This window comes from Anguilla rostrata, chromosome 4, assembly GCF_018555375.3.
Source record: "Anguilla rostrata isolate EN2019 chromosome 4, ASM1855537v3, whole genome shotgun sequence".
In the NCBI taxonomy this organism is placed as follows: domain Eukaryota; kingdom Metazoa; phylum Chordata; class Actinopteri; order Anguilliformes; family Anguillidae; genus Anguilla; species Anguilla rostrata.
Genome location: NC_057936.1, coordinates 31968700 through 31993622, shown reverse-complemented (window position 1 = coordinate 31993622; position 24923 = coordinate 31968700). Strand labels below are relative to the sequence as shown.

At 41.1% G+C, this 24923-nt stretch overlaps 1 protein-coding gene across 1 annotated transcript in view; it reads left to right on the top strand.

Moving 5' to 3' along the window:
* Positions 1-24923, top strand: part of LOC135253230 (guanine nucleotide exchange factor VAV3) — a 71007-nt gene that overhangs the window by 16049 nt on the left and 30035 nt on the right. Inside the window, exons 3-11 of the mRNA XM_064332267.1 lie at positions 14209-14267; positions 14494-14559; positions 17705-17813; positions 18308-18400; positions 19643-19711; positions 20998-21101; positions 21215-21314; positions 21617-21712; positions 24492-24560. Coding sequence (XP_064188337.1) covers positions 14209-14267; positions 14494-14559; positions 17705-17813; positions 18308-18400; positions 19643-19711; positions 20998-21101; positions 21215-21314; positions 21617-21712; positions 24492-24560 — 765 coding nt within the window. The remainder of the gene's footprint in view (positions 1-14208; positions 14268-14493; positions 14560-17704; positions 17814-18307; positions 18401-19642; positions 19712-20997; positions 21102-21214; positions 21315-21616; positions 21713-24491; positions 24561-24923) is intronic.

Sequence of the window (24923 nt, the reverse complement as noted above, 5' to 3'; positions counted from 1 at the left end):
CTTTTTTCAGTCTTTTCAAACTGTAGCAGAAAGTAGAAGGTTAGAGAAGAAGCTACAGTAGTTGCATGTAAAATAGAGAAGGCATTCAAATAATAAAGATATTAACATTCATATCTGTAAGACATGTTCCATGTAAACCATTTCTCGTTGCTAGATTTTAGTCGGTTAGAGAAGATTGTCCCATGCAGTAACATTACACTACTAGACAAAATGAAAGAAAGCAACATTAACTTGGCTTTGCCATTGTATAGTTAAACCCGAAGAACATTCAATGTGTAATAAATATGTTAAATGTGTTAATGTGTAATAATGTTGTAACACTGAGCTATTGTACACTAACATTAGATTCTACGGCAGTCTGAAACTCTGGACATTACACCCAAATAAAGAAAGGCTTCAATTCCACATGTCTAAGCTTGGAAGCTTTTCAAATATCTCTAGCTAATGGTAGGCCTACTTACCGATCTGTAAGTTCTGGGCAAAAATGAGCTATTTTACACTAACATTAGATTCTACAGCAGTCTGAAACTCTGGACATTACACCCAAATAAAGAAAGGCTTCAATTCCACATGTCTAAGCTTGAAAGCTTTTAAAATATCTCTAGCTAATGGTGGGCCTACTTACCGATCTGTAAGTTCTGGGCAAAAATGGTACCTGCAAATACTAACTGTATGGGTTGTTGCAATATTGCAGTGCCCGTGGGCTCCAGAAATAAAACCCATTTCTTTCATGTATCTTCATTTCTGGGAAAAAAAAAGCATATTGCCATGGCCGCCATCTTGAATTTGGTTTCCGCTCATTTAACAGCAAACTCCCTTGTCGATCGGGCTGATTTTTTGGTGTTGAATTGGACTTAACCACACGAAGGCTGGTTTTGATCGGTGACGCCACCGCTCATTCAATATGGCCACCACGGCCTCCATCTTTAATTTGGTTTCCGCTCATTTAACAGAAAACTCCGATGGCCGTTTATCTTGAACAGGGCGGTGGCCATCATCACTGCACCATGAAAACCAGCATTCATGTGGTCAAGTCCAATGTGGTACATTATGTGGTTCACAACATACGGTCGGGGGAATATGCCACGCTCTGTGGTGGCCTTGTTAAGAAATGAAAACCCTTATCTGAAGATGCAGTAGAATATACAGACAAAAATTGAGCTTATTATATTGAATATTTGAATTTGCAAAAAATAAAAATAAATAAAAATTTTAAATGTTACCATGAAGTGCCATGTATCGTGTTCATTATCTGAAATCATTTGGATTTTTTTTTAGTTCTCGCAAGGTTTTTTTTGCAAGAACGCCCTTAATTTTGTTGAGCTTACCATGAAGTATCTTCCTCCCAGACCAGGCTTGACAAAGTGCTGGGTGACTGCAGATACATTGTGGGCTGCATGGTCTGTTTGTAAGTCCCTCTGGATAAAACCATCTGCTAAATGTTGGTCGAGTTCTCGCTGGTAAGCTGCCTTGGGTTCATTATGTTCACAGTCCTCCTCACTTACTCGCTTCAGTTTTTTAAACATAGAAGGGCCTGTTGGATGGTCCTTATCAGTGAAGTGGCACTTAAAACCAGAAACCCAATTGGATTCAGGTTACACTCTAACTCTGAGATGACCTAAAACTCAAGGTCAGCAGAACTGTTTTAGTCATTGGCTTCCTCATAAAAAATTCAGAGTATATTATAGTGCTGTAAAATGCTTGGCTCTACAACGAATGGACATTTTATAGGACTTTTTTTGTTGCAGTTTATGATCTTGTAATCGTTTGAAAAAATTTAAACACTGTTTTCGGCTACCTTTTGTGGCCACATATGTTTTCATTGAGAATGAGCTGCTATAATCTTGAGCCTTGCTGCCTTCTTTCTTCTCTGTAATGTGTCTGATTACCTCTTTCATTTGTACTTCTGTTCAAGTGTGTGTCTCACCTAGTATAAATTGGACATCACCAGAGCTGCATCTCAATCAGAAACTCCAAAAATATGCTTTGGCAACATTTGCAAGACAGGGAAACTATCTTTTCATTGCACAAAAATGGGATAAATAGTTACTTTAGGTATTTTCAGATATCAAAATATTTTTTTTTCAAAACAGTGCTTTAACTATGTGCACATGAAATGAATAACTGTCACCAATTGCAAACTCTTCAAGCAATTGGATTACAATTGATCTGCTGTTCTTTACATTCTGTAATAGATCATGCTCCATCTTATCAATAAATCGACTCAAGCTTTGAATTGCTGTAGTGAAATTTGCCTAGCACCACATAGTAATCTGACAGAATGAGTTCCAATGTTATTCTAGGTTATTGCAGGTTATTCGGGGTGAATTTAAAGTTTTTTTGATAATAGGAAAGGGGGCCAATATCTGCCCTTGGAGTATTGTAGTTAATTACATAGCTCTTTCAGATCTGTGGGGAAAATTACTGGCTGCGGAGTCATCGCTTAATGCCACTGGAATCAGCTGAAATGAAATGCTGAAGAGGAGACAAATGTGACGCATTTACACAGGCAGGTAATCGTAGAGGAACAGTACTGACCGGCACACAACTCAACTGCTCACAAAGCAGTACAGTGGAGTAATGCTGTCAGAATGCAATACTGAGACAGCAGTGTGGAATTTGTATACTAGACTCTGGATCCAAGGGCCGTGATTGATTTTCCCCAAAAAGCAGCTACTTTGCATCAGTCAAGCTGTATTATGGGGCTATTGATGGCAAGGTGTTTTACACAAATTGCAAGTTGGCTGCCTTTGATAGTTCATGGTAGCCTAAATCAAACGTGCATTTGTCTTGAGTCTGCGGTACACTGGACAGCTTAAATGACAAATGCCATTAAGATTAGCTGGGCTCGCTCGTTTCCAGTCAGTGGATGCGTCGATTCGCTTTCATTGAGTTGTAATGCGAAGCACCCTTCAAAGGTTTCATTTTGTTTGACGGCATATCAGCACTGCCCGTGTGACGATAAGGGTTTGCCGTGACGTAGTGCCGCATGAGCAGGCGCTCCCCTTTCGCAAAGTGCTTTTGGTCTGAAGAGAAAGGGAGGGCTATTTTCCCCGTGAAAGAACACACGGGAGCGCTCGGCTGGATCGGGCCTGGCGGGGCGGTGCACATGAGTCAAAGCGCCTCGCAGGATTTCCAGGGTTTAAATATAATACATTTAGCCGAGACGGAGACGAAAATCGATGCGGCCTCTTCGGCCGCGGCTGCCGAGTGCCCTTCGGAGTGCCATTTCCAGCGGATGCCTGTGATTTGCCCTCTGCTGTCTCCGTATCATGTAACAAATGATGGGTAATAGATACCTGCGGCGGGGGGCGGGGGGTGGCGGGCGGCGGGGGCCCGGCAGTCCGAGGCCGCGTCGAGCGGAGGCACTGTCTGAGAGCCCGTCGGGGGACCCGTCAGAAGGCCTGCGGAAAACTGCGCGGGGTGGTGAGGAGACCAGGGGAGCATTAAGCTTGTGTACACAAGAACCCTCGCTGAGTGAAATAATGCTTGTCAGAGGTGCAGTAAGAGCCTGCATTCTTTTGAAAAGGCTGCTATCCATCATGCCTGGCCTTCGTTTTGTGTTGCTGGAAGAAGTTCTTGTTTTTTTTCATTTTCAGTGTTTGAAGAAATTGGCTGGGGAACTCAGATTTATGGCAGTGTAAAAAAGAAACAATCATTCGTTCGTTTTCACTGGATGAGCTAAAGTGTCTGTGCACAACGGGGTGATGCCACAGAGATCGTCTTCCCACTCTGCTATAACCCTATTAGTGGTTTACTTGATATCCTATATGAATTCAGGAGTGCATGAACAAACATCAAGGGTTCTTAAAGGGGCTGTTCACCCAAAAATGAAATTAAGGTATGTTTCCACTTACCAGGAGTAGTATCTTTCCCTCCAGATAGTTTGCTGAAACAGGAGGAGTTTTGGAAATATTTGCAGCAGCTCACCCTGATAAAACACACCCCATGGGTCCATCTTAATGTGGCCTTAAAGCTCCAAAAATTTACAGAATGCAACCTGATTATCTATATATAGCAACTTGTTAGCAACATACGTTGTTAAAGCACATAGCAGCTTTGAAATTCATAGTTGAAATATTAACAGGTGTAATTCCTATGACAAAAATTACATACACATTTATGACATAAATTAAGTCTCTAACCAGTTGGTATTTTGAAACTACAACATAATGTTGCATTCTACCACCTCATGTCACCACCACTCAGGTTTCATATAAGCCTACATGGTTGGTGTATTTTAGTAGTAGAAGTTGTTCTCGATGAAAACGTTGAGAAATTAAACGTTGAGAAATGTGAGAAACCACAGGATTATATTTGGAAAGAGAAATTTCAGTTGAATTTTTCAGAGGTAAATTTTTGCTGCTTTGACCCGTGAGGTGCGTTTTATCAGCGTGAGCTGCAGCGAATACCCAGAAAACATGTCACATTTCAGAGAAACTGGATGGCAGATACTACTCCTGGTAACATAGCTTAATTTCATTTTTGGGTGAACTGGCCCTTTAAAGGGTCCAAAGCTCTACAGATAGGTTGTCACGGTACGGTAATCCTCCTGCCATCCATAACTCAGCTGCTCTGTATCATAGCTGGAAATGTGCTGTATCTCTGTTACAGCATGGTAAGGCGTGATGGCTGGGACCTTTTGGTGCCTGGTGCTTGGTCTCTGTGCTGTGTCAGTGTGTCCTCAGTTACCGGATGTGCAGTTGTTAAGTCACACTATGGGCACCAGCGCCTCTGCACGTATATAGAGCGGGTGCCAGGAAGTTAGTCCCTTTTAAATGTACACGAGGAAGTGGAGTCGTTAAGCAAGGATCTGAGGCCCAGATGGGATTCAGGTCTGTAGGGACTGACAACGAGCAAAGCTAAACAGGAAATGGGCAGCTCTTTCCAGTTGTCTCGTTTTACGTGTTGCCCTGCAACCCTGCAGCTCATGCTGTGTTCCGGTATTTCTGTCACCAGACACAAACAATGTGTGTTCACATCTTATTGTGTCTGTGCATCTGCACATACGTGTCTATGTGCTTGGGTGCGCGTCTGTGCATGTATGCATCTGTGAATATGAGTGTACATATGTCTCAGTGTATGTGCCTGTGTGTATGTCTCAGCATGTGTGACTGTGTGCGTGTGCGTTTGTGTGTATGTGTCTGCGTGCGCGTCCCTCAGCGTGCCTGAGTGTGCTGTGGGTATGCTTCTGGTCTCCTGTCTCCCCCATGACGGCCGGGGGATTAAAATGAGGGGAGAGCCGTTTGTCTTCCCTTTCCTGCCCCCCCCCACCCCCCCGAGCCCTGCTGCCTGCTGTTTGCTGAGTGCTGCATGCTTGTCTTACTCACACTTCCTGTGGCTGCACTGTGGGCCTGGTTCAGGCCTGGGGCTTGGGCGGCCACTTCCTTATCACATATCAGCTGTCTGAGGGGCAGAGAGGCATTTAATGCTCAGCTTATAGATCCAAGGGATTTGGGGTCCCAATTATGAAGCAGTGTCATTTATTTTGCACACGAGAAGTTTGTAAACCTCTTTTTACAAGTCTGTTTTTGCTTTGGCAGCATCGTTTATGTGAAATGTGCTAAATTAAACACTCGGCACGGTTTTAACAAGAAACTAGAAGAGCACCAGGAACTGTCATTATGTGTAATATCACACAAGAGTCCATGTTGCTAATGGTGTGATTGTTTGTTGTAAAACACATCCCAGAAATGAGTATTTTCTGAAAACAGAATGCAAAGAAAATGTTTAGAGCTAACCACAGTTTATATGTATGAGAGCTTTTGCGTGCCGAGTTACTTGCTGTTTTTAACTGTGTCTAGAACAAAACTCACTGTCCCTCTCTGCTACTGCCTACGCCATATTTCTGCCCGTATCTCATAAAAAGCTCCAACTGCTCTCCTCACAAGCAGAAGCAGGTCTTATAATTCAGAAACAGCAGTTTAAAAAAAAAACAATTTCAGAAAAACAGTAGTTGAAGAAATGGAATTCTCAAGATTCTCATTTTTCACATTTATAATTGTAGCATTACGCTGTAGCCACACAGGGCACTGTTAGTACGCAGAACTGGATGAGAACTTTCAATGTGACTGAGTGAGGAAAAATGAACTTGTTTTGTTACAACACCAGTGTTGAGTTTTGAAATAGGCAGGCCGATACAATTCGCTCATCTATATATGGGCAATGCTGTCAAATTTGAAATGAAAGGAAAGATGCTTAAATGCATGTTCTTATACATATAGGCTCTCATTTTAGTGAGTTATCTTGTAGTAAGGATGTTCTGTTTGAGAAAATTTGTTGTTAATGGTCCGGCCCGATTTGTCAGACACAGACCCTGTTATGGAAGAGTGCTATTTCGGTATTGATTTCCATTCAGGCTGGAGGAACAGCTTGTTTTCGGTTATTGTGGGTGGGCTGCAGCTTACGTTTATGGTAATCTCAGTGTGTTGCGTTCTCCCCTTCCCTCAAGAAAGGTCTGAACCAAAAGGTCAGGTCTTGGTGTGCTTTGAGGGACCCGTCATGTTGTTGGAATGTATTACTAATGGGCAGACCTGAGAGGACAGCAGGAGGTGAAAAAAACTTTCTTCCACCTGAGTATACCAGATTTTCAAACTGAAACACCAGTCCATGTGTGAGCGTGACTGTATGTTCTCCTCAAGTGGATATCTGTGTTCAGTGCCTTCTGCCTTTCCGCTGTTGATTTATTTGTAAAATAAATAAATCCTGAGTCATCTATGCAAGTTATATATTTCTGCTTGTGGTTACTCTCAGTCCTGAGCTCCTTGAGATTTTTCTTGTTTTGCATGTCATTGATTCTATTGGTACAAAAGCCAATAAAATAATTTATAGAGTCACTTTGCATGCTTGATAGATACATCTCGGAATAAGGTTTTAGGATATGCTTTTTTATTTAGGGTCATTCCCATACGTGGGGAAAATTTACATTACATTACAGGCATTTAGCAGACGCTCTTATCCAGAGCAACTTACACAACTTTTACATTGTATCCATTTATACAGCTGGATATATACTGAAGCAATTTCGGTTAAGTACCTTGCTCAAGGGTACAACGGCAGTGTCCTACCTGGGAATCGAACCTGCGCCCTTTTGGTTACAAGTCCAGTTCCTTACCCACTGTGCTACACTCCATCCTGTGTCCTGTGTCTGACAAATCGGGCCAGACCATTAATAACAAATTTTCTCAAACAGAACATCCTTACTACAAGATAACTCACTAAAATGAGAGCCCATATGTATAAGAACATGCATTTAAGCATCTTAAATGCATGTCCTTTCATTTCAAATTTGACAGCATTGCCCATATATAGATGAGCGAATTGTATCGGCCTGCCTATTTCAAAACTCAACACTGGTGTTGTAACAAAACAAGTTAATTTTACCCACCAGCATATGAAGCGCTCATACACTGTTTGATTTATTAGCATCTACATATCTATGTCAGTGCATAGCATAGGCTTTCAATTCAACTTAGCTCCAGTGAAACTATAAAGAGAGTACATTACTCATATTATCTGTAAAAATTTATCATAAGCTAAATGTTTTGGGCATCAGCAAAATATTTGCATTTCCTTAATCTGTAAGAAATTATTTTGGGGACAATTTCTCATGATGCTGTCAAAGCACAAATCCTGTGGGCTGAGTAAAGCATAATTTCCATCACATGAGTATTACTCACTTCTTTTGAAAGTGCTGAGTGATGTCATCATCCACATGCTAAACTCACGTTAAATGTTGGAAATTTACAGTAAATGCTTTAAAGGTGGTTAGCCAGTTTAAATTATTATCTATTGTCAGAATAAAATTCTGTTACGCATGTTGCTGAACACAATCTCTTTGTCATTGTGGAATCACAGATGGGATTTTTGTCGATCCTGTTTGCTCAAATTCAGTTGCATTACATTGTTCCAGATTAATGTTGTTGCTGTTTTAGATACTGACCGTAATTTAACCAGAATTTCTAGCGCCATGCCTACCAAGATGCAGCTGTGCCTCTGGCAGACAATTGCATTATCTTTAGAATAGTGAATATTTTTTTCCAGTGTAAAAAAAGCTTTGTTTCCATACACTTGGTTCTGACAGCTCTTTGTCTGATATGGTAAATTGATGGCTTCTGCTGTAATAAAAAAGAGTTTTAACCATATTACAGGGTGAACAGACCATATATAGGAGAAATATCTACAGTGTTTAAAAGCTGGGGATAAAGGCTAGATCCTGTTTTTACTCAGCTTGATTTCATTTTGGTGAAATGTTTACCAAATAGACTCCAAAGATATTAAATACACCAGATGTCAGACATTCATGTAAACTGCTTCTCTGAACATCAAACGACAATACTCAGATGTAATAATTTGTAAACAAAATGTACGTATGTCTCATTTGTTCTCATTTGAAGGTCTGTTCATTCTACAGTCACTTAATTTTATTTTCATATTACGCTGTTTTATCAAGTGCTGTTTCATCAAGTGCTATTTTATCAAATTTTCAGTTGACCTTCCTGGATAATAAAATTAGAAAACTGGCAAGATTTAAATATGACTGTCATACTTGACACTGTTGTATACTGCAATTGAATTTTGATAATTGCACAAGAAAATGTCCTAACGCAGACCTGAAAATAAGACAAATTTGTGGTGAACAAGGTGCTGATGAGGTTGGCTGAATAGTATTCTGGTTATGACCTCATGGGAATTCCAGTTTGACCTCCTCTTACAAAAAAGGTTTGCTTTAACACTCAAGCCTGGAGGGATTGTAATCACATCTGCCTGGCTTGCAAGCAGCAAAGCTCTAAGTATGACTCACTCTCACGTCAGTCTCCGCAGTTTATGTTGGACAAAGGGAGTATATTCAGTGGGCCTAGCTTTTATCTGTACTACAAGCCCATCGTGAATGCTGTCTGACCATAGGACATTCGTGTGGAAATCCATTGTCAACTGTTGACTTTTGCTTTACGTGTGCTTTTTCAGTTGTTATTACTCATTTCCATTTTGTTGATGTTTCCATTTTGTTGATTTTAAGAGATAATTGAATAGAATGTTGAATATTAAGCACAATATAGCATCGTCTCTCAGGGTGATTTGGATATCGGGTTATTGGAATTATTGATTGCATTTTCTATAATCGGCAATGTTTCAAAAACATAGATTTTTCTGAAGTCAGTTTCAGTGGCCCTCTGCACTTGTTAATGGGACATTTCAGGAATAACCCATCATCGATTGCCCTTGCATCATCTCAGTGATAAGGCGCTTGGTTTAAGTTTTAACATGCTCATGGCATACACTAGCTAGTAACCCTGTTCTGACCTATTGAAACAGCCTGGTATACACAATAGCAGGTTATGTATGCAGGAAAGTCAAGTTAAGTACCTAAATGCAACAGGAGTACATGACCTAAGGATTCAGTGATGCAACATTCTAGGTACAAACCCAGTTCCCTAAACCCTATGCCACACTGCTGCTTTTTTGCAACATATTGGGAACAGATTTTAAATTCTGTCGAAAAGTCACTACTGTGCTTTACAGCCATGATTTGCTGATATTGCTACATTACATAAATAACATTTTAATTATAAATCTCTGTGCCATGTCTTTTTTATCACCTACACTAAAGCCTCCTGAAATGGTGGGGAGTCAAAGAGGTGTTTGCGATTTTCTGTAACTAACACTGCTGTGGTACATATGAATGTTATGCTGTGCTGGGCACTCTTATGTGTATTTAAATAAAGGTAGCGCATGAGCGTTTGAGTGAACCAAAATGACTTAAATTGTATCTTAATTACTCTGCCAAAGGACTACCCAGATGTGGAAAGTCATGCACTGTTATCTGCTTTATTTTTTTAGTGCTATGGCAGTGTGCCCTCGGTTGTAGTATTTTTTAGTTTTAGTGATGTCGCGTGCTTAATGCCTCCAGTCTGGTTGTGTTGATAAAGGTGTAACATTGTCATGAGCGTGCTCATTTAGTGCGGCCCTTCAAAATGACAACTGATTCACGGTGACACTGTGGGTGTCTGTGGAAAGGCTGTAAAACAGAGCTTGGTTCTAATCTTCCTTGTGGGCAGAAATCAGCAGAGAAGGTCTTGATGCACCTTGGCGGGGACATTGCAGCGTGGCCTTTAGGTGTGATACGGGGTTGGGCTTCCTGGCTTATCACATCGGCACCCTGGGAACTGCAGTGCTGTGGGGCCGGGAGCTCCCTCTGAGAGTGACCCACTCAAACTGTGCACTTCCAAGCATCCCCATTCGCTAATTCACGATTAATGGCTGTGATTAAATGTGATGTGGCAAACAGGAAACGTTTTTTAAACACTCTTTTAATGTTGTGATTCATTTGGCGTACGCTTGAAAGACGTTCCTAAATAAGGGATTTTATAAGGGCAGTTTCAACAGTAAGATAGGATAGCCTGTATGATAGCACCCTGAGCTTGAACATACAGCCAATGAACTGTCAAAGGAATATTGTTACTTGACAATTTTGGCAAAATGGTGCATGCTAATTTCTGCAATGTCCACACCAAAAATTAATTAATTTTTTTAACGGCCTGTATGAAAGCTATATGAACTGCTTGTTTTCGTTTAAAAATTGAATGGGAATGGGAACTGTCAACATAGAATAAGAAGAATATATTAAAATTAATCTCTCAAGGCTTGTTTTACCTTTTGAATGGTAAAATGTAATATGCTAATTCTATTAAATTGCAATTTTGCAACCATCCGAAGGCTTGCTGGATAATTAAATATCGGTGAGCACACTGCCCTAATGCTCCAAAAACAAATTACATTTGAATGCACATAAAAACGACAACATAACAAGTGTATAGCTTTCATTATTTTTGTGTGCAAGTGTAATTTTGGGTGTGTTAGAGCTGTGAGCTGTCTTCTTTTTGTCATGCACTTGCTACAGAACATTAGCAAATAAAAAAAAAAACAGTTGTAGGGGGAGTACATTATAATATTCATGATGGTCATCTTAAATGAAGTATGACTTAAAGTATTAATTCACAGTTCTGCATATACTAAAAAAGGGCTACCAGATACAGCTAATTTATCATTTGATGCTTATTAATGATTGTGATTTATGTGTTAATATGAAGTTTGCTTTATGTGTTATTGTATAATGAATATGAAGTGATACTATTTATTAATTCTATTTGACACAAAACATTTTGTCCTGCTTAGCATGGCTATATAAGGCTATTATTTCTCACAAAGAAAATAACATTTAAAAACAGCTGGAATATAGCAACAATGTTCATAAAGCACTCCAAGGAAATGAAAAAGCTTTTTTTACCCTTCATCTGACACTTCTTACAAATAGTTTTGAATGGATGCTCATAGCAATTGTTCAGAAAACAAATGTGATTTTATGTCAACTATGAAGTACTGTGTATCCATACAGACAGCAGAGAGCCCAAAACAGTATACTAACAGCAACAGGAAAACGCAGTACAGCGTTGAAGTCTCTTTTGGAGCTCGCAGTCAATCCCGTTTGGATCATGTCCGGTCTCTGCTTTGCACCGAACCGCCATCTCTCCTTACCGGCGTCTGCTCTCACATCACTCACACTGCAGTAATCTACTTCAGGCCAATCAAATTAGATTATGCTGAATATGATAAGCCATAGATCAGCATTAGAGGAAGCCTTCCTGTGTTCCCGCTTCATCCGGCACCTGTAACGACCTGCTGAGCATACTGCGTCTGTGTCCGCCGCTGCAGTGCGGGTCGGGCTGTGTTATCCGGATGCTGCCCCTTGGTGCAAAAACGCATTTTTCAGACCAGGCTGCTCTTCTTACAGGATTGTAGACATGACTTGCATTCATTATTGGGTTTCTTATTTGTGGTCTGCATGCAGAGCCGTGTATACTGTAGCTGTAGGTTGGATTGGTGGTCATTCTTGTTGGGCACACCCTTCTGCGCATACAGGGTTGTTCTGCATGTGTGATATAGCCAGTGCATGTCTTGCATCTCATTTCTCGCCCCAGTTCGCCCAACTGCACACAGTAAAAAAATGTTAAATGTTAATTCAACTCTGAGTACAGAGTATATGTAAATCCAACAGGGTCCATATGCACTCTGTAAGAGTTGTTTTGACATTGCACATTTTACTGTGTGCTTTCTTGGAAAACACATTCCACCCACAGTCCCTAAAGACCTGTACTGTATATGTCTCTGAAAGACAAAAAAAACTGTTATCAATCAAGCCCTTATCAAACACACCACCTTCTGTAATGATGCATCATAAACCCCCTCCCACATGAGCTCCACAGGTTATCCGTAAACACGGTGTCATTCTAAGGTAATGCAGACAAATGAAAGGCTGAATTGAGCGTTGATGGGCCCCTTGGAGTCCGCAGCTCTGACTGTACTGCTCAGCCTCTGTGAGAATTACAAATGCACCGTGAGATAGAGCTATACCTCCTGCAGCTGTGTTCAGTTTCTCTTTGGTGAGGTTCTCCCTCTTCTTTATGCCAGTCTATGGGAGAATGGCGTCCTGCACAGCATCAGTGCCCAGCAACAAAATGAAGTGGTAGCGTGTTCTGACGAGCCAATGGAAACTGACGATTAGAAAAAAACACTGTGACAGCTCTTCTGTCATAATGATAAATTCAGCTTAATAACATTTGGCTGCTCTGTACTATAAGCCCCCTACATCACCAGATCTCAGAATATAGTAGCTGTGACATAAAACCAAAGTGTGTTATTTATTGCCCTGCTGGCCTGCAGCCATTTTTGCCATGCTGTTCTCTGATGCATGATGCTCCAGCAGACATTGATGTGGTCATTGCATAGTCATTGATAGAATCAACAGTCCCCTCATCTGCAAAAATCTATTCCAAAGGCATAGAATACCATAGATGGATGACAGCTGCTGTGACCTTGGGTTTGTGGTCTATGCTGAAAATACGCTGGGGGAGGTTAAATGCACAGCCATGATCAGTATTGATCTGGAAGATTGCAGGCCTCAGGCAGTAGAAGTTTGTGTGTGTGTGTGTGTGTGTGTGTGTGTGATCAAAGGTCAGTGAGGGGATCTGTTATTACTGACATTTTTAAATGACTTTTGTCATGTGAAGATATCAAACCTATATTTTTCCTTTTAGTTTTACATTTTTATACAATGTATCCAGTACCATCATAGAGTTACCACAGTGAAAAATTCCACTGCCTGCTGACAGAAAAAAGAAAGAAAAGATCGACCACTCTCGGTACTGTTACTAAGTCAGGTTTAGATTTACTCAGTCATAAGAAATGTGGAGAATGCCGCTCAGAACATTAAAAATCCTATGTTTATTAAACAGAGTGATACATTAGTACTGTGTGTCTTTTATTATGAATTTTTTCTTACATTTGGCAGATTCACTTCCTGAAACACATCCAGTTTTTTCAGCAGCTGACAGTTGTTTCAAAGGGACTGAAATAATGGGACAGATGGAGGTCTCTTTGAGACTGTATTTCTCAGGGTCAACATTTAACCTGCCCACAAGCAGCTGCTTTCAAGGATGAGCATTGTAAACTACACTGAGGGCCTAGCCGACTTACCACTACCATCATATCTGGACCCCCCCTCCCCCCTGCTATAACAAAAACTGCTTCCTGGAGCAGACCACTTCCTCTCCCTCCAGAGACAAGCACGGCAATACGTTTTGTGAAATGAGTTATAATTCACGTTCAGTATTCAGTGGTACACACATCACATCTCAATAAAAAGTTTAGTGATGTCAAGAACATTGCTTTCATATTTTCTTTATTGTCAACTTGTGCCTTAAAGTGATTATTAAAACTCTACAAAGGAGCACTTGGTTTTCATGTACATCAGACAACATGTTGTCTAGTTAAAATCTCCTAGTTGACTGGAATGAAAAACATGGGGTGGTTTCCTGGAATTTTAAAAATTAACTTAAATTTCATATCAGGAGCAAAGCCATTGTGTCTTAGCCTTAGCAGCTGTAATGATCCACATCTCATCTGAAGGTGACATCTGTGCTCCTTTTGACTTTATATCTCCTATATAAACTTGTGCTAATGTTGTGTGAATGACTTAATTACTTAATGTCTTGTAAAATGTTATTGTTCTGAAATGTTACAAATAATTAGCATATTCTTTGATAGTCTGCTTTTCTGCATTGGAACAAGGAACATATTTTGGACTAAGATTGTTGCTTGTACTCAATGATCATCTTAAAAATGTTTTTTTTTTGTTGTTGTCATTTTAAGGTCATGGACACGCTATCCAAACTCTCACATACAATGATTGCACAGCAAACTGGAATAAGGTCAGCTTCTATTTTACAAATGCTTTCCATGAAAATACCTTGAGAAATTTGAGATATTGCAAAGAAAACATGCTGTTTGTAGAGATTGGCATGTAATCAAACAAAGTGTATTGTAATCAAGCAGAATTGAAATGTTCGTAAGGTGATCAAAGTGACTTTGGAAACTTTGCTGTGATCTTAATCAATATTCTGGATAAAATTGTTTGTGTTTTGTGTGTTTTAACAGGCCATTTCCAACAGAGGAGAGTATGGAAGATGAAGATATCTATAATCATTTGGAGGACTTGATTGAGTATGTATGACATCAAATTCAAATGCATGCTGTCTCATGCTGGGTTTAGTTCAAGGAGATCTACGTGCTAGAAAAGATGCCTACGTTTACCTCGTACAGTTTTTTTAAATTTAATTTTGACACTAAAGGAAGGCAAGTTTGCAATTTACAGTTCTTTGATCTGTGTTTCAACATTGCAGCTGAATAAACACTAGTGGCATGCTCACATGCGTGTGAGTCGGTTGGATATTTTCACTGCCTCTGAGCTTCAGAAGCGGGTTAGCGAGTGGGGGCTGGGGTTGTGTGAAAGGCTTCTGTTCCTCTGAGAACAGCCAGGGCCTGTCAGCTCTTTCTGCGAAAACCAAGGTGATGAGAACCACTGCCCTGGTGCGTGGTGAGGAGGCCACCTTCAGAGCTGCAGCGACAGGAAACGCCGCCGTGAGCTGTGACAGGAAACAGGTTTCTGATCCACTGGGACTGGAAACGCGGCTCTGATCACTCCCACAGGAAGCTCGGCTCTGATCCTCTGTTATCGAAGACAGGGGCGTGCATCCAGTCTGATAGGAAGCAGAACCTGTGAGGAGAAAGGGGGGTCCTGATCAGCAGCGGAACAGAGAACAGAGTTCTGAGCCACTTTGGATTTCGAAAGGCTTCTAATCTGTTGTGACATTTAACCCCCAGTCCACTTTAAGAGGACAAACAGGGACACAGGGCTTATATCCTCTTTATGGGGAGCATGATATAGACACACTCACACAGGCAGCATGGCACAGTTTCACTCATACAGTAAGCATAGTATAGATACAGTAACACAGGCAGCATGGCACAGTTTCACTCATACAGTAAGCATAGTATAGATACAGTAACACAGGCAGCATGGCACAGTTTCACTCATACAGTAAGCATAGTATAGATACAGTAACACAGGCAGCATGGCACAGTTTCACTCATACAGTAAGCATAGTATAGATACAGTAACACAGGCAGCATGGCACAGTTTCACTCATACAGTAAGCATAGTATAGATACAGTAACACAGGCAGCATGGCACAGTTTCACTCATACAGTAAGCATAGCATAGATACAGTAACACAGGCAGCATGGCACAGTTTCACTCATACAGTAAGCATAGTATAGATACAGTAACACAGGCAACATGGTACAGTTTCACTCTTACAGGAAGCATGTTATGACTCCTAATTGTTCATTGGTATGAGTGAATGAGGAGTGAATGGTGTATGTGCCCTGTGATAGATTGGCAACCTGTCCAGGGTGCATTCCTGCCTCTCACCCAATACATGCTGGGATAGGCTCCAGAAGCCCCTGCAACTCAGATCAAGAATAAGCAGGTATAGATAATGGATGGATGGACTGAAGGAACCATAGTATACTGTAGATACAGTAACACAGGACGTATGGTACAGATGAACTCATACAGTAAGCAATGGTACAGTTACTCTCATACAGGAAGCATTGGCACAGTTTACTTTCATATAGGAAACATGGTATAGTTACAGTATGCCTATACAGGAAGCATGGTACAGTTACACTCATACAAGAAGCAAGGTGGTTGTGATCAGGTTTATGATCTGCTACATTAATCAAGTGTCCATTGCTCTTGGAGCTGATGACAGCTAAGGCATCCTTGCACTAATACAGTAACACTGACAGTTTATTATACAGTGCCATCATTCTTATCACGTCTGTGTGGGCCCAGCTGGTTTACACAACACAGCAGAGATAGAACAGATGCATAGATATACCTTACACATTACACATGTGCATATTTACCACATTTACGCACACACACACACACACTGTGTTGACACTGAATATAATAATAACAGTAATAATAATAATAATAATAATAACAATGATAATACATTTTATTTTTGTGTATACATTTGATTTATACATTTTAATTTCGTCATACAGGGACGATTGAGCAATCAAAGTGCAAAAAATAAAAGTCACAGAACAACAGTAACCTGTATCATGTGGTGAGGTGTACTGTACTGTGTAGCTGTACAAAATAAGTAATTGTACCTTACTGAACCCGTGTTCAGCAGTTGTCTACGATCATGAAAATGCACTTTTGTACGTCGCTTTGGATAAAAGCGTCTGCCAAATGAATGTAATGTGAGGCAAAGGTAGACTAAGAATATAGAATTTGAATGGTTCTCTTTCAGCTTCTCTCAGGCAAGGTACGTGTAGGTTTCGCTTCAATTACCCAGTCGGGGTTGAGCGGCCTTTTCACAGGTTCGGTTTCCTCTCGAGGGCTGATGTGATGGTCGTGTTAGATCCTCTTTCATCTCATGCAAATTGTGCAGCTGGTAAGTGAATCAGCAGTGACACAAGCTGTCACAAACAGCCTTCGGCTTTACTGAACCTGCTGCTCCCCGGCCGCCTGCTCGGCCTCCCCCAAACAGACAGCAGGTCGGGGCCAGGGCAGACGCGTGCATAAACATGAAGATGACCCCACGCGCCGGTCCCAACGGCTACCCTCTCCGTGCTATTCCATCCGCACCACTTTCCCGCACGGCCGGGGAGTCCGAAGCTATTAGAGTCCGCCGTGTGTCGCCCTGCTCAGTTTCGCAAGTCCCAACACCTTCGCCGTTACCGAATCAGAGACGGTTCCCGGATCCGTGTTGCTTGTGGCTATGGCTGCGCGCTCCGGTCACCGCGTTGCGTCGATCATTCCTGACAGATCTAGGGTGGTTTGTGGTTCGGGATTTCAGATGGTCACCTTAGGCGTGGGATGACCGTTGCATCCCCTCACTCCTGAGTCAGCTGTGTGATTTGTGTGTTAGTGCACCTGACCTATATGAAAAGCACGCGCAGCAATTCAGTCATGGAAAGACAAAATCAGAGAAGCACAGTTTAAGCAATGGAGGGCTTAGAATTAAGTTAGCTTGCGGTAAGGATCATTTTGACATATAAGTCTTTAGAGACTTAATGTAACAGGTCATGTCATTGTTTTGAATGACATTTAAGTTTCTTTCAACTGTATAATAAAGGCGCTTGACCTGGTTCATAGCAAAAATACTGCAGAGAGAATTTCCAAGTTTATAACACATTTTTGACAAAGACAAAAAGCAAGCATGTGTGCATATTATGGTTGAGCTGACGTTGAAGGAACATCAAAGGATCATCTCCTGTATTACAGTGAAAACGGAGTGGAGGATGAGGAGGACCTTTATGACTGTGTGTATGATGACGATGAAGGAGGAGAGGTCTACGAGGATCTGATGAGGCCGGAAGCGGCGCCTCCACCGGTACGTTTCTGATCGCATCCCATTTGGCTTTCACCCCAGAGGACAGACAGTGTACCCAAAACTGTCCTCCCAAATGCTCTGATTAATACAAGAAGGTTCAATGCTCTGCACATTTGTTTTTAGGTAACTGTTTTTAGGTAGCTTTACTAATTTCTGCAAAGACAATTACACATTATGTGCCCCCAACACACACACTTTTAGTTTTTAATTTAATTTTGTTTAATAATTCAAAATGCGCATATATCCACATCACATTATGATTTACTCTCAAAGGTGAACAGAACAAAAGTCTTCTTTCCATTTGTCCTCTTTCAAATGATATCAGGCATAAAAAATCAGACGTAAGAATTGGATTCACATCCGATTTTCATCAAAACCGTGCTCGCTTTACCCAAGAACACACAAGCCCCTACTGCTGTTCAGACCTGATCGATTTTATATTATAGTAATGTGAGGGGCCTCGGCTGAGTCTCTCCTGTCCTTGTTTTAAAAAGAAACAGGCTGAGATGGACATTCGGAGCTGCTGCCTCGGTGAGATCAAACAGACGGAGGAGAAATACACAGAGACGCTGGAGTCCATAGAGAAGGTGAGGACTACATTTCTGCTCTGGGCATACTTCAGATGTAGTTTCCAAGCGGAATAATAATGCGCTCCCTGACAGTGCCTCTTCTCTCCACAACCTCATGACGTCCCCACATTTGTCTGCATTTAGCTACATTTACTATTGCTGACTTTCCCCATCCGCTGCTTTACATTTTATCAATACACATTTTACATTAGCTGCCACACTTATATGACACGCTGAATATACCCATACAATAACTACCTATCGACCCACCTCAGTATCACCAAGGTGACATTGCTGAGTGATATTGAAATATCAGGGGAAGGACTGGTGTGGGAGTGGCTGTTCGTTGTTGCCGTCACATACAAATCGCATACATATAGTCGGCACACACATGCCGATTTTATGTGATGAAATGGAAGTTGTAATTTTGTAGTTTGAATGCAAAGGGATGTCCTAGCACTGATCAGAGCCTCCGCGAACAGATCCAGGATGTCTGGATGCACTAGACGAACCACAGCTGCTGTATTTTCCGCCATTCTTGGCACACCAAGATGAAACTGACTGGATATAGCTACCTCTTTATAAACACATGGTTTGGGAAGATGAAATCATTGGTTAAACATGGTCATCTTTATACTCTTGTTCTATAAAAATGCATCCCTAGTACAATTATGCAACCATCACACAAAATAGCATGTGTAATACCACATGCTCAAACCCACATTTAAGTGGATGGTATTTTCCTATGATTTTCATCACTCTATTTTCATTTTATGAATCACTCTAATGACTTGCCAAATGAGAAATTCCAATGTTCCTTCTAATGTCAGCATCTGCCCTTTCTGCTTTAATGAACGTGAAGGTTCTAGAAGGGGATGGTTGTCAGTCTGGCCAATCTATGAAAAACCCACAGGAAGCTTTATAAATAGCCGCCAGTAAGCCATTTTGAAAGATCAACGATATCTAAATGAGAAGAAATATAAGAAAACAATTTCATGCTTTTCTATCAATGTAGTTCTACATAGTAAAACAGTACGTAAGTAAATAAGTAATTATAGAAAACAATAATGAAGCTGTCTCGGGGGTGGGAGGTGGGGTTAAAATGAGCTACCGAACATAAGTGTCTATTATTAAAACAGCTATTTTTGGCGGGTTTACAGCAAGTGTAAAACCATTAATTGGAAAATCTATGACGTCATAGCTGAGTACTTTGCCATTTGCTGGCGGAGCGTGACTTTTTTTCTGCTCTGTTCTTCACAGTTTTTCTTGATTCCCCTGAGGAAATTCCTATCAGCAGTGGAAATAGAGAAAGTATTTGTTAATATTCCGGTAAGTAACTGCACTAGGGGAAGGTTTTATGTCAGGGCACTCTGTCACTCACTTGATGGCCTGGATTTAACTTCATTTTATTATTCAATGATAACTCCATTACATTTATATTACATTATAGGCATTTGGCAGATGCTCTTATCCAGAGCGACGTGCAACAAAGTGTATGACCGTAACCAGGGACAACTGTGTTGAAAACCCTAGAGGGAAGTACAGTTCCAAGTCCAGGGAGCGACCACGTGGTTTAACTTGGACCCTGTAGGTTAACCTGATTAACACGATTTATAACCTAACCATTTACTAAGAACAAAAAAGTTAATGGTTAGTTACTCACTTTTTAATGGAGAAATATGTACATACAAGAAGCAGAGAGCATTTTGTATGTATGTAAGTCACCGTCATTCAACACAGATGCATTAAAGCTTTATAAAGCTTTGTGAACACACACAAAGCACCCTGGTAAAACAAATCGCAGTATGTCAGAACTGTTTTTCCCTGTATGAACACAGCAATGCATTTCAACCATTACTCCCCTTCCTCAGATGAAAATTTTTTCTCTCCTTTCCCTTTTGTTTATGAGTATGGAATATTATATATTATCAATCACCCTGTGATATAATCCACAAATGGTTTAATTTCATTGCAAGGCTTGGGTTGCTAATCCTGTTATGGCGCTATTGTATTGCATGGACGGACCTCACAGTCTGGCACAGAATTTGGATTGGGCCAGTGTCAACTGTTGCCGGTACCCCCACAGGGGGATCCACTATTGGCTGTAATGTTGCCCGGAGATAGGAGGGTTTCAATTGACCGAGAGGCAATGTCTCATTGCGCACTAGTGACCCCTGTTGGCTGACGGCGCACCTGCAAGTCTGTCTGTTGGGCTGCAGTGGAAGTGTCTTCTTCTGTCTCATGTCTGCATGAGCCAGGCTTGCCAACTGTGCTGTGATGAGAAGTGGCAGCCAATATCAAGTTCAGCGCTGGCTTGTCTGTGGCCTCTTGAACAATGGAAGGTTGTAATGAGTGTTATAATATGAGCGTGAATAGACAATCCATACTTCTGAAAAAGGTAAAACATTCATTAAAGTATTCAAATGAATCCCTAGAACCTGTACTAAGGGTGATATGAGATTGAATGTTGGCTACATGAGTGGAATATTTTTTCTCCAGATTTATCCTCTGAAATAACATTTACAGGAAGGAAAGGAAGAGGTAGTCAGACATTTTACTTTTTAACTCACGACATGGACATCTATGTGTGAGGACTGATGGCTTTTATGTTTTAGGACCTTGTCAAAGTCCATAAAAGCCTGATGGTTGAGGTGCAAGACTCCATCCTTAACAAGAACGCCCATAACTTGTACCAGATATTCATCGCGAACAAAGAGAGGTTTGTATCAGTATCTGAGCATTAACCTCAGTGATCATATACCTGAGATTTATTCTTTTCTACGACCTCTTACAAACTTTCTGCTTTTAAGTATATTTTCTGTTGTCTTCAAGACTTCTCATTTATGGAAAGTACTGCAGCCAAGTGGAAATAGCCATAGCAATTTTGGATGGTATCTGTAAAGAGAAAGAGGATGTGCGATTGAAGCTGGAGGTAAGATTGAGTGGGAGGTCTTACTGTATTGAATAGTTTAACATCCATTTTTGAAATAAGTTCAAAGATGAATAGCTGTTCAACTGTTCTTTGGAAAGGTTATTTTGTGAATTATGGTAAGACATTTCCCTCTGGTGGCCAGTAGCATACATTGCAGGCAATGGGAGTAATTCTTATCAGTACCCCTTGCCTATTGCATACTGTAGTATAAATGATGTATCACTATTTTATATTCTAAAAACTTTGTTTGTATGTCGCGTAAGGGTTTACTAAATATGAATTTACCCATGTTTTTATTTTAGGAATGTTCAAAGAGAGCAAACAACGGAAAGTTTACATTAAGAGATCTTTTGGTTGTACCAATGCAGAGGGTATTGAAGTACCACTTGCTCCTTCAGGTAAACTTTTCCTAAGTACTAGTATGATTTAACTACAAGGAATAATGTATTGTATGTGATTCTTCCGTATCTAAAGATATACACGGGAAGGTCTGTATTTAAATACTGCATGTAGATTGAAAAAAGGTGTAAAACTCACATGAAAATACATGTTTACTTTCTTTAAATTTTCCATACATGTTTTCCATCTGTACACTGTTCAGTGTCTCTCTTCGTGTTCTGCAGGCTTCAGTGGTGTAAATGTTTCGTACCCCTGCCCTCACTTGTGTTTGATTCTTTTATTTATGTATGGTTCTTGTGTCTATTTTTTAATCTGTAAGCCAGGGTAACCAAAGAATCAATGACCATGTTTACATGCACATTATCATTCATCGTTAAAATACTCAAGTATTCCATTATGATACAGCCCATGTAAGCACCTTATTCTGAAAATCAAAACCTGGTTAAAAAATCCAAATAAGGTTGCATATGTATGGGCAGAAATTAGTGCCAGTATAAATTGAATTTGGACTGCATAACTTAAATATGTATTGCAGTAATTTGAATTTGTAATATTTAAATTGTGGTGCACCTTACACATGCTGTATCTAAAACAAATACTTTACTGGGAATGTAATGGATTTAGTTGCTGAAATGTAAGTTTTCCAGTTTCCAAACCGAAGCCATATCATTTGATGTCATTAATTATTTTGTATTGTCTAAAATGACAAAATTTCTATCAAGTTCTTATTTTCCTGATTTGAATGAAAACACAGGGAAAGGGAAAGTATGCATTAACAGTGCAACACTAAGAGGGTCCAGTGTACTGTGTGGCTTGAATTATGCACTGCGTATTAAATGAATAAATACTCACCCTCATGACATTAGGGCAACTTTTGATTAAATCCGGGTTTGTTTCTTCCCTTTACTCTTGATGCACGCTATGCATATAGTAGCCACTAGGGGCACACATATCCACATTTTCACATGTTCCGTCAGCTCAGCCATTGTCTATGGAAATACCCTATGAGCATTTTTATTTTGCTGCTGACTTGGTATTCTCCGAAAAAGATGTGTCCTCCTATAAATATTTAATAGAATTCCATTGTTTTTAACATGTTGCCTCTTCCTCCTAGGTGGCCAATGAAAGAAAGGCTATGTAGACACACAAGTCTATTAATAGAGATAAACCACACACACACAGGAAGGCACACGTACAGCATGCAGCTCTCTCTGCTCGATGCCACCGCACGGTTCGGCTCGCAGGTCTCGCGGGGCGGCCCTGGTGACAGTGCGTGACCGTGGGCCCAGCGTGACGCTGCCCATCTGCCCACCTGTCGGGTTCATTCCACACGAACAGGCAGAAGAGGGTGTGGTTTAGGTGGCAGACGGACCCCCTCTTCTCCTGAGACCAGGCTGCTGTGTGATAGCAGCTCATTTAGCCCTGCTGCAGTTAATGCATGCGGGCGGGTGGGAGGGAGCTTGTGCTGATTGAGGCAGGGCACGGGGGAGGGGGGGGTGGGGGGTTATGTTGGGGGAGTAGTCACATGGAGAGGGTGGGGACAACAGTCTTGAGGAAACAGGATTCTGGGCGGCTACAGGATGCACTGGGCAGTGATGTCTTTCTCTCTCTCTCACTCAGTCTCTCTATCACACACACACACACACAGTATGGAGCACGAGGAAGGTACTGGGGGGTGGTACTGGGGCGTTTCTTGCTGACTAGATGAGGGCTGTCTGTAACTCATAAAGACAGAGGGTGAATGATGTCCCCATCCTCTTTTCCCTGCTGTCGACATACAGAGCTGCTGAGAGTCCACAGCCTCCTTTTTCCCCCATTATACTATACTAAGCTGATTTCTGCCTGGCCCAAACTCACTTAAGCTGGAATTCATACATACTGTAAGCTGCTTCTATCTCTTTCTCTCTCCCTCTCTCCCTCTCTCTCTCTCTCTCTCTCTCTCTCTCTCTCTCTCTCTCTCTCTCTCTCTCTCTCTCTCTCTCTCTCTCTCTCTCTCTCTCTCTCTCTCTCTCTCTCTCTCTCTCTCTCTCTCTCCCTTCTCTCTCTCTCTCTCTCTCTCTCTCTCTCTCTCTCTCTCTCTCTCTCTCTCTCTGTCTGCATGGCTGAGCAACACTGTGGCGTACACCTGTCATTCTAACAATGTGCAGGTTGAGTTTGGCGCAGGGGATTTCAGCATAGTTTCATGTGCATGTGCAGTATCTCGCACAGCACAGGACAGGCATCGAGGGCAGGGGAAAGATTTTTCTCAGCTTTATGAAGACCACACCGGATATCCGTCCTTACCCTGTAGGCCTGTCTTTTGTGCTCTGAAATGGGAAAAGCAATTTCTCCAGCACTTCCTTCTAAAAGTAATTAAATACATGCACGTTAATCCCCTATCAAAATGAGTTTTTTCCTATTACCATGAGCATTGATGCTGACAGGAATGCCATTTTCCTGAATGCTCGGAACTTTGTGATGTCTCTCTATGTTGGTCCTCGCTTGCTATATTCACATTTAGTTCAGGAAGCAAAAAATGGCATGCTGTAGAAAACAGATTTTGTTCTCGACAGCTACTTTAGCCAGTTTGCATTATGTTTTGTGTGGAACTGCATTTTGAATGTTGAATAGAAAGAACGGTGTCCTAATTCAAACACGGTATTTCTCTTTCCTTGTTTTGACAAGGTTGTACTTTGTTCAACACTAATTAGCTGCAGAGACCACAATAAAAGACAGACTGTAGGCAGCTTTGTGCTGTCAGCATATTATTCAGACTTTTTTTCTGTTTTCATCCAACAGGAATTAGTCAAACACACTCATGATGCAACTGACAAGAGCAATTTGCGAACGGCACTCGACGCCATGAAGGTAAGCCAACCCTTGGCGTAAAAACAGATTTCTGTGAAGCTGGACTTCTCAAACTCACTTTAATGTGCTAGTGTTATCCTTACTGATTCCTCACACCACTTTTTGAGTTAACATACTAGTAAACTACCGCTGGACCTCGAGTGACTATTGCCAGTGTTTTCTCTGCAATTTAATGCTTGCAATGTGTCAGATTATGCTATGATGTGTGCGTCATGATGTCACAGCAGATGTGCCATGTTGTTAAACATCGGGATGCAATTATGCACAAATCATAATTAGTCTGTGCACCTGTCAGTCTTATTTATAATTTAGTGAGAGGGGCCTGGCCTCAGTGGAGCGGAGATGCACACAGCATGCAAACCA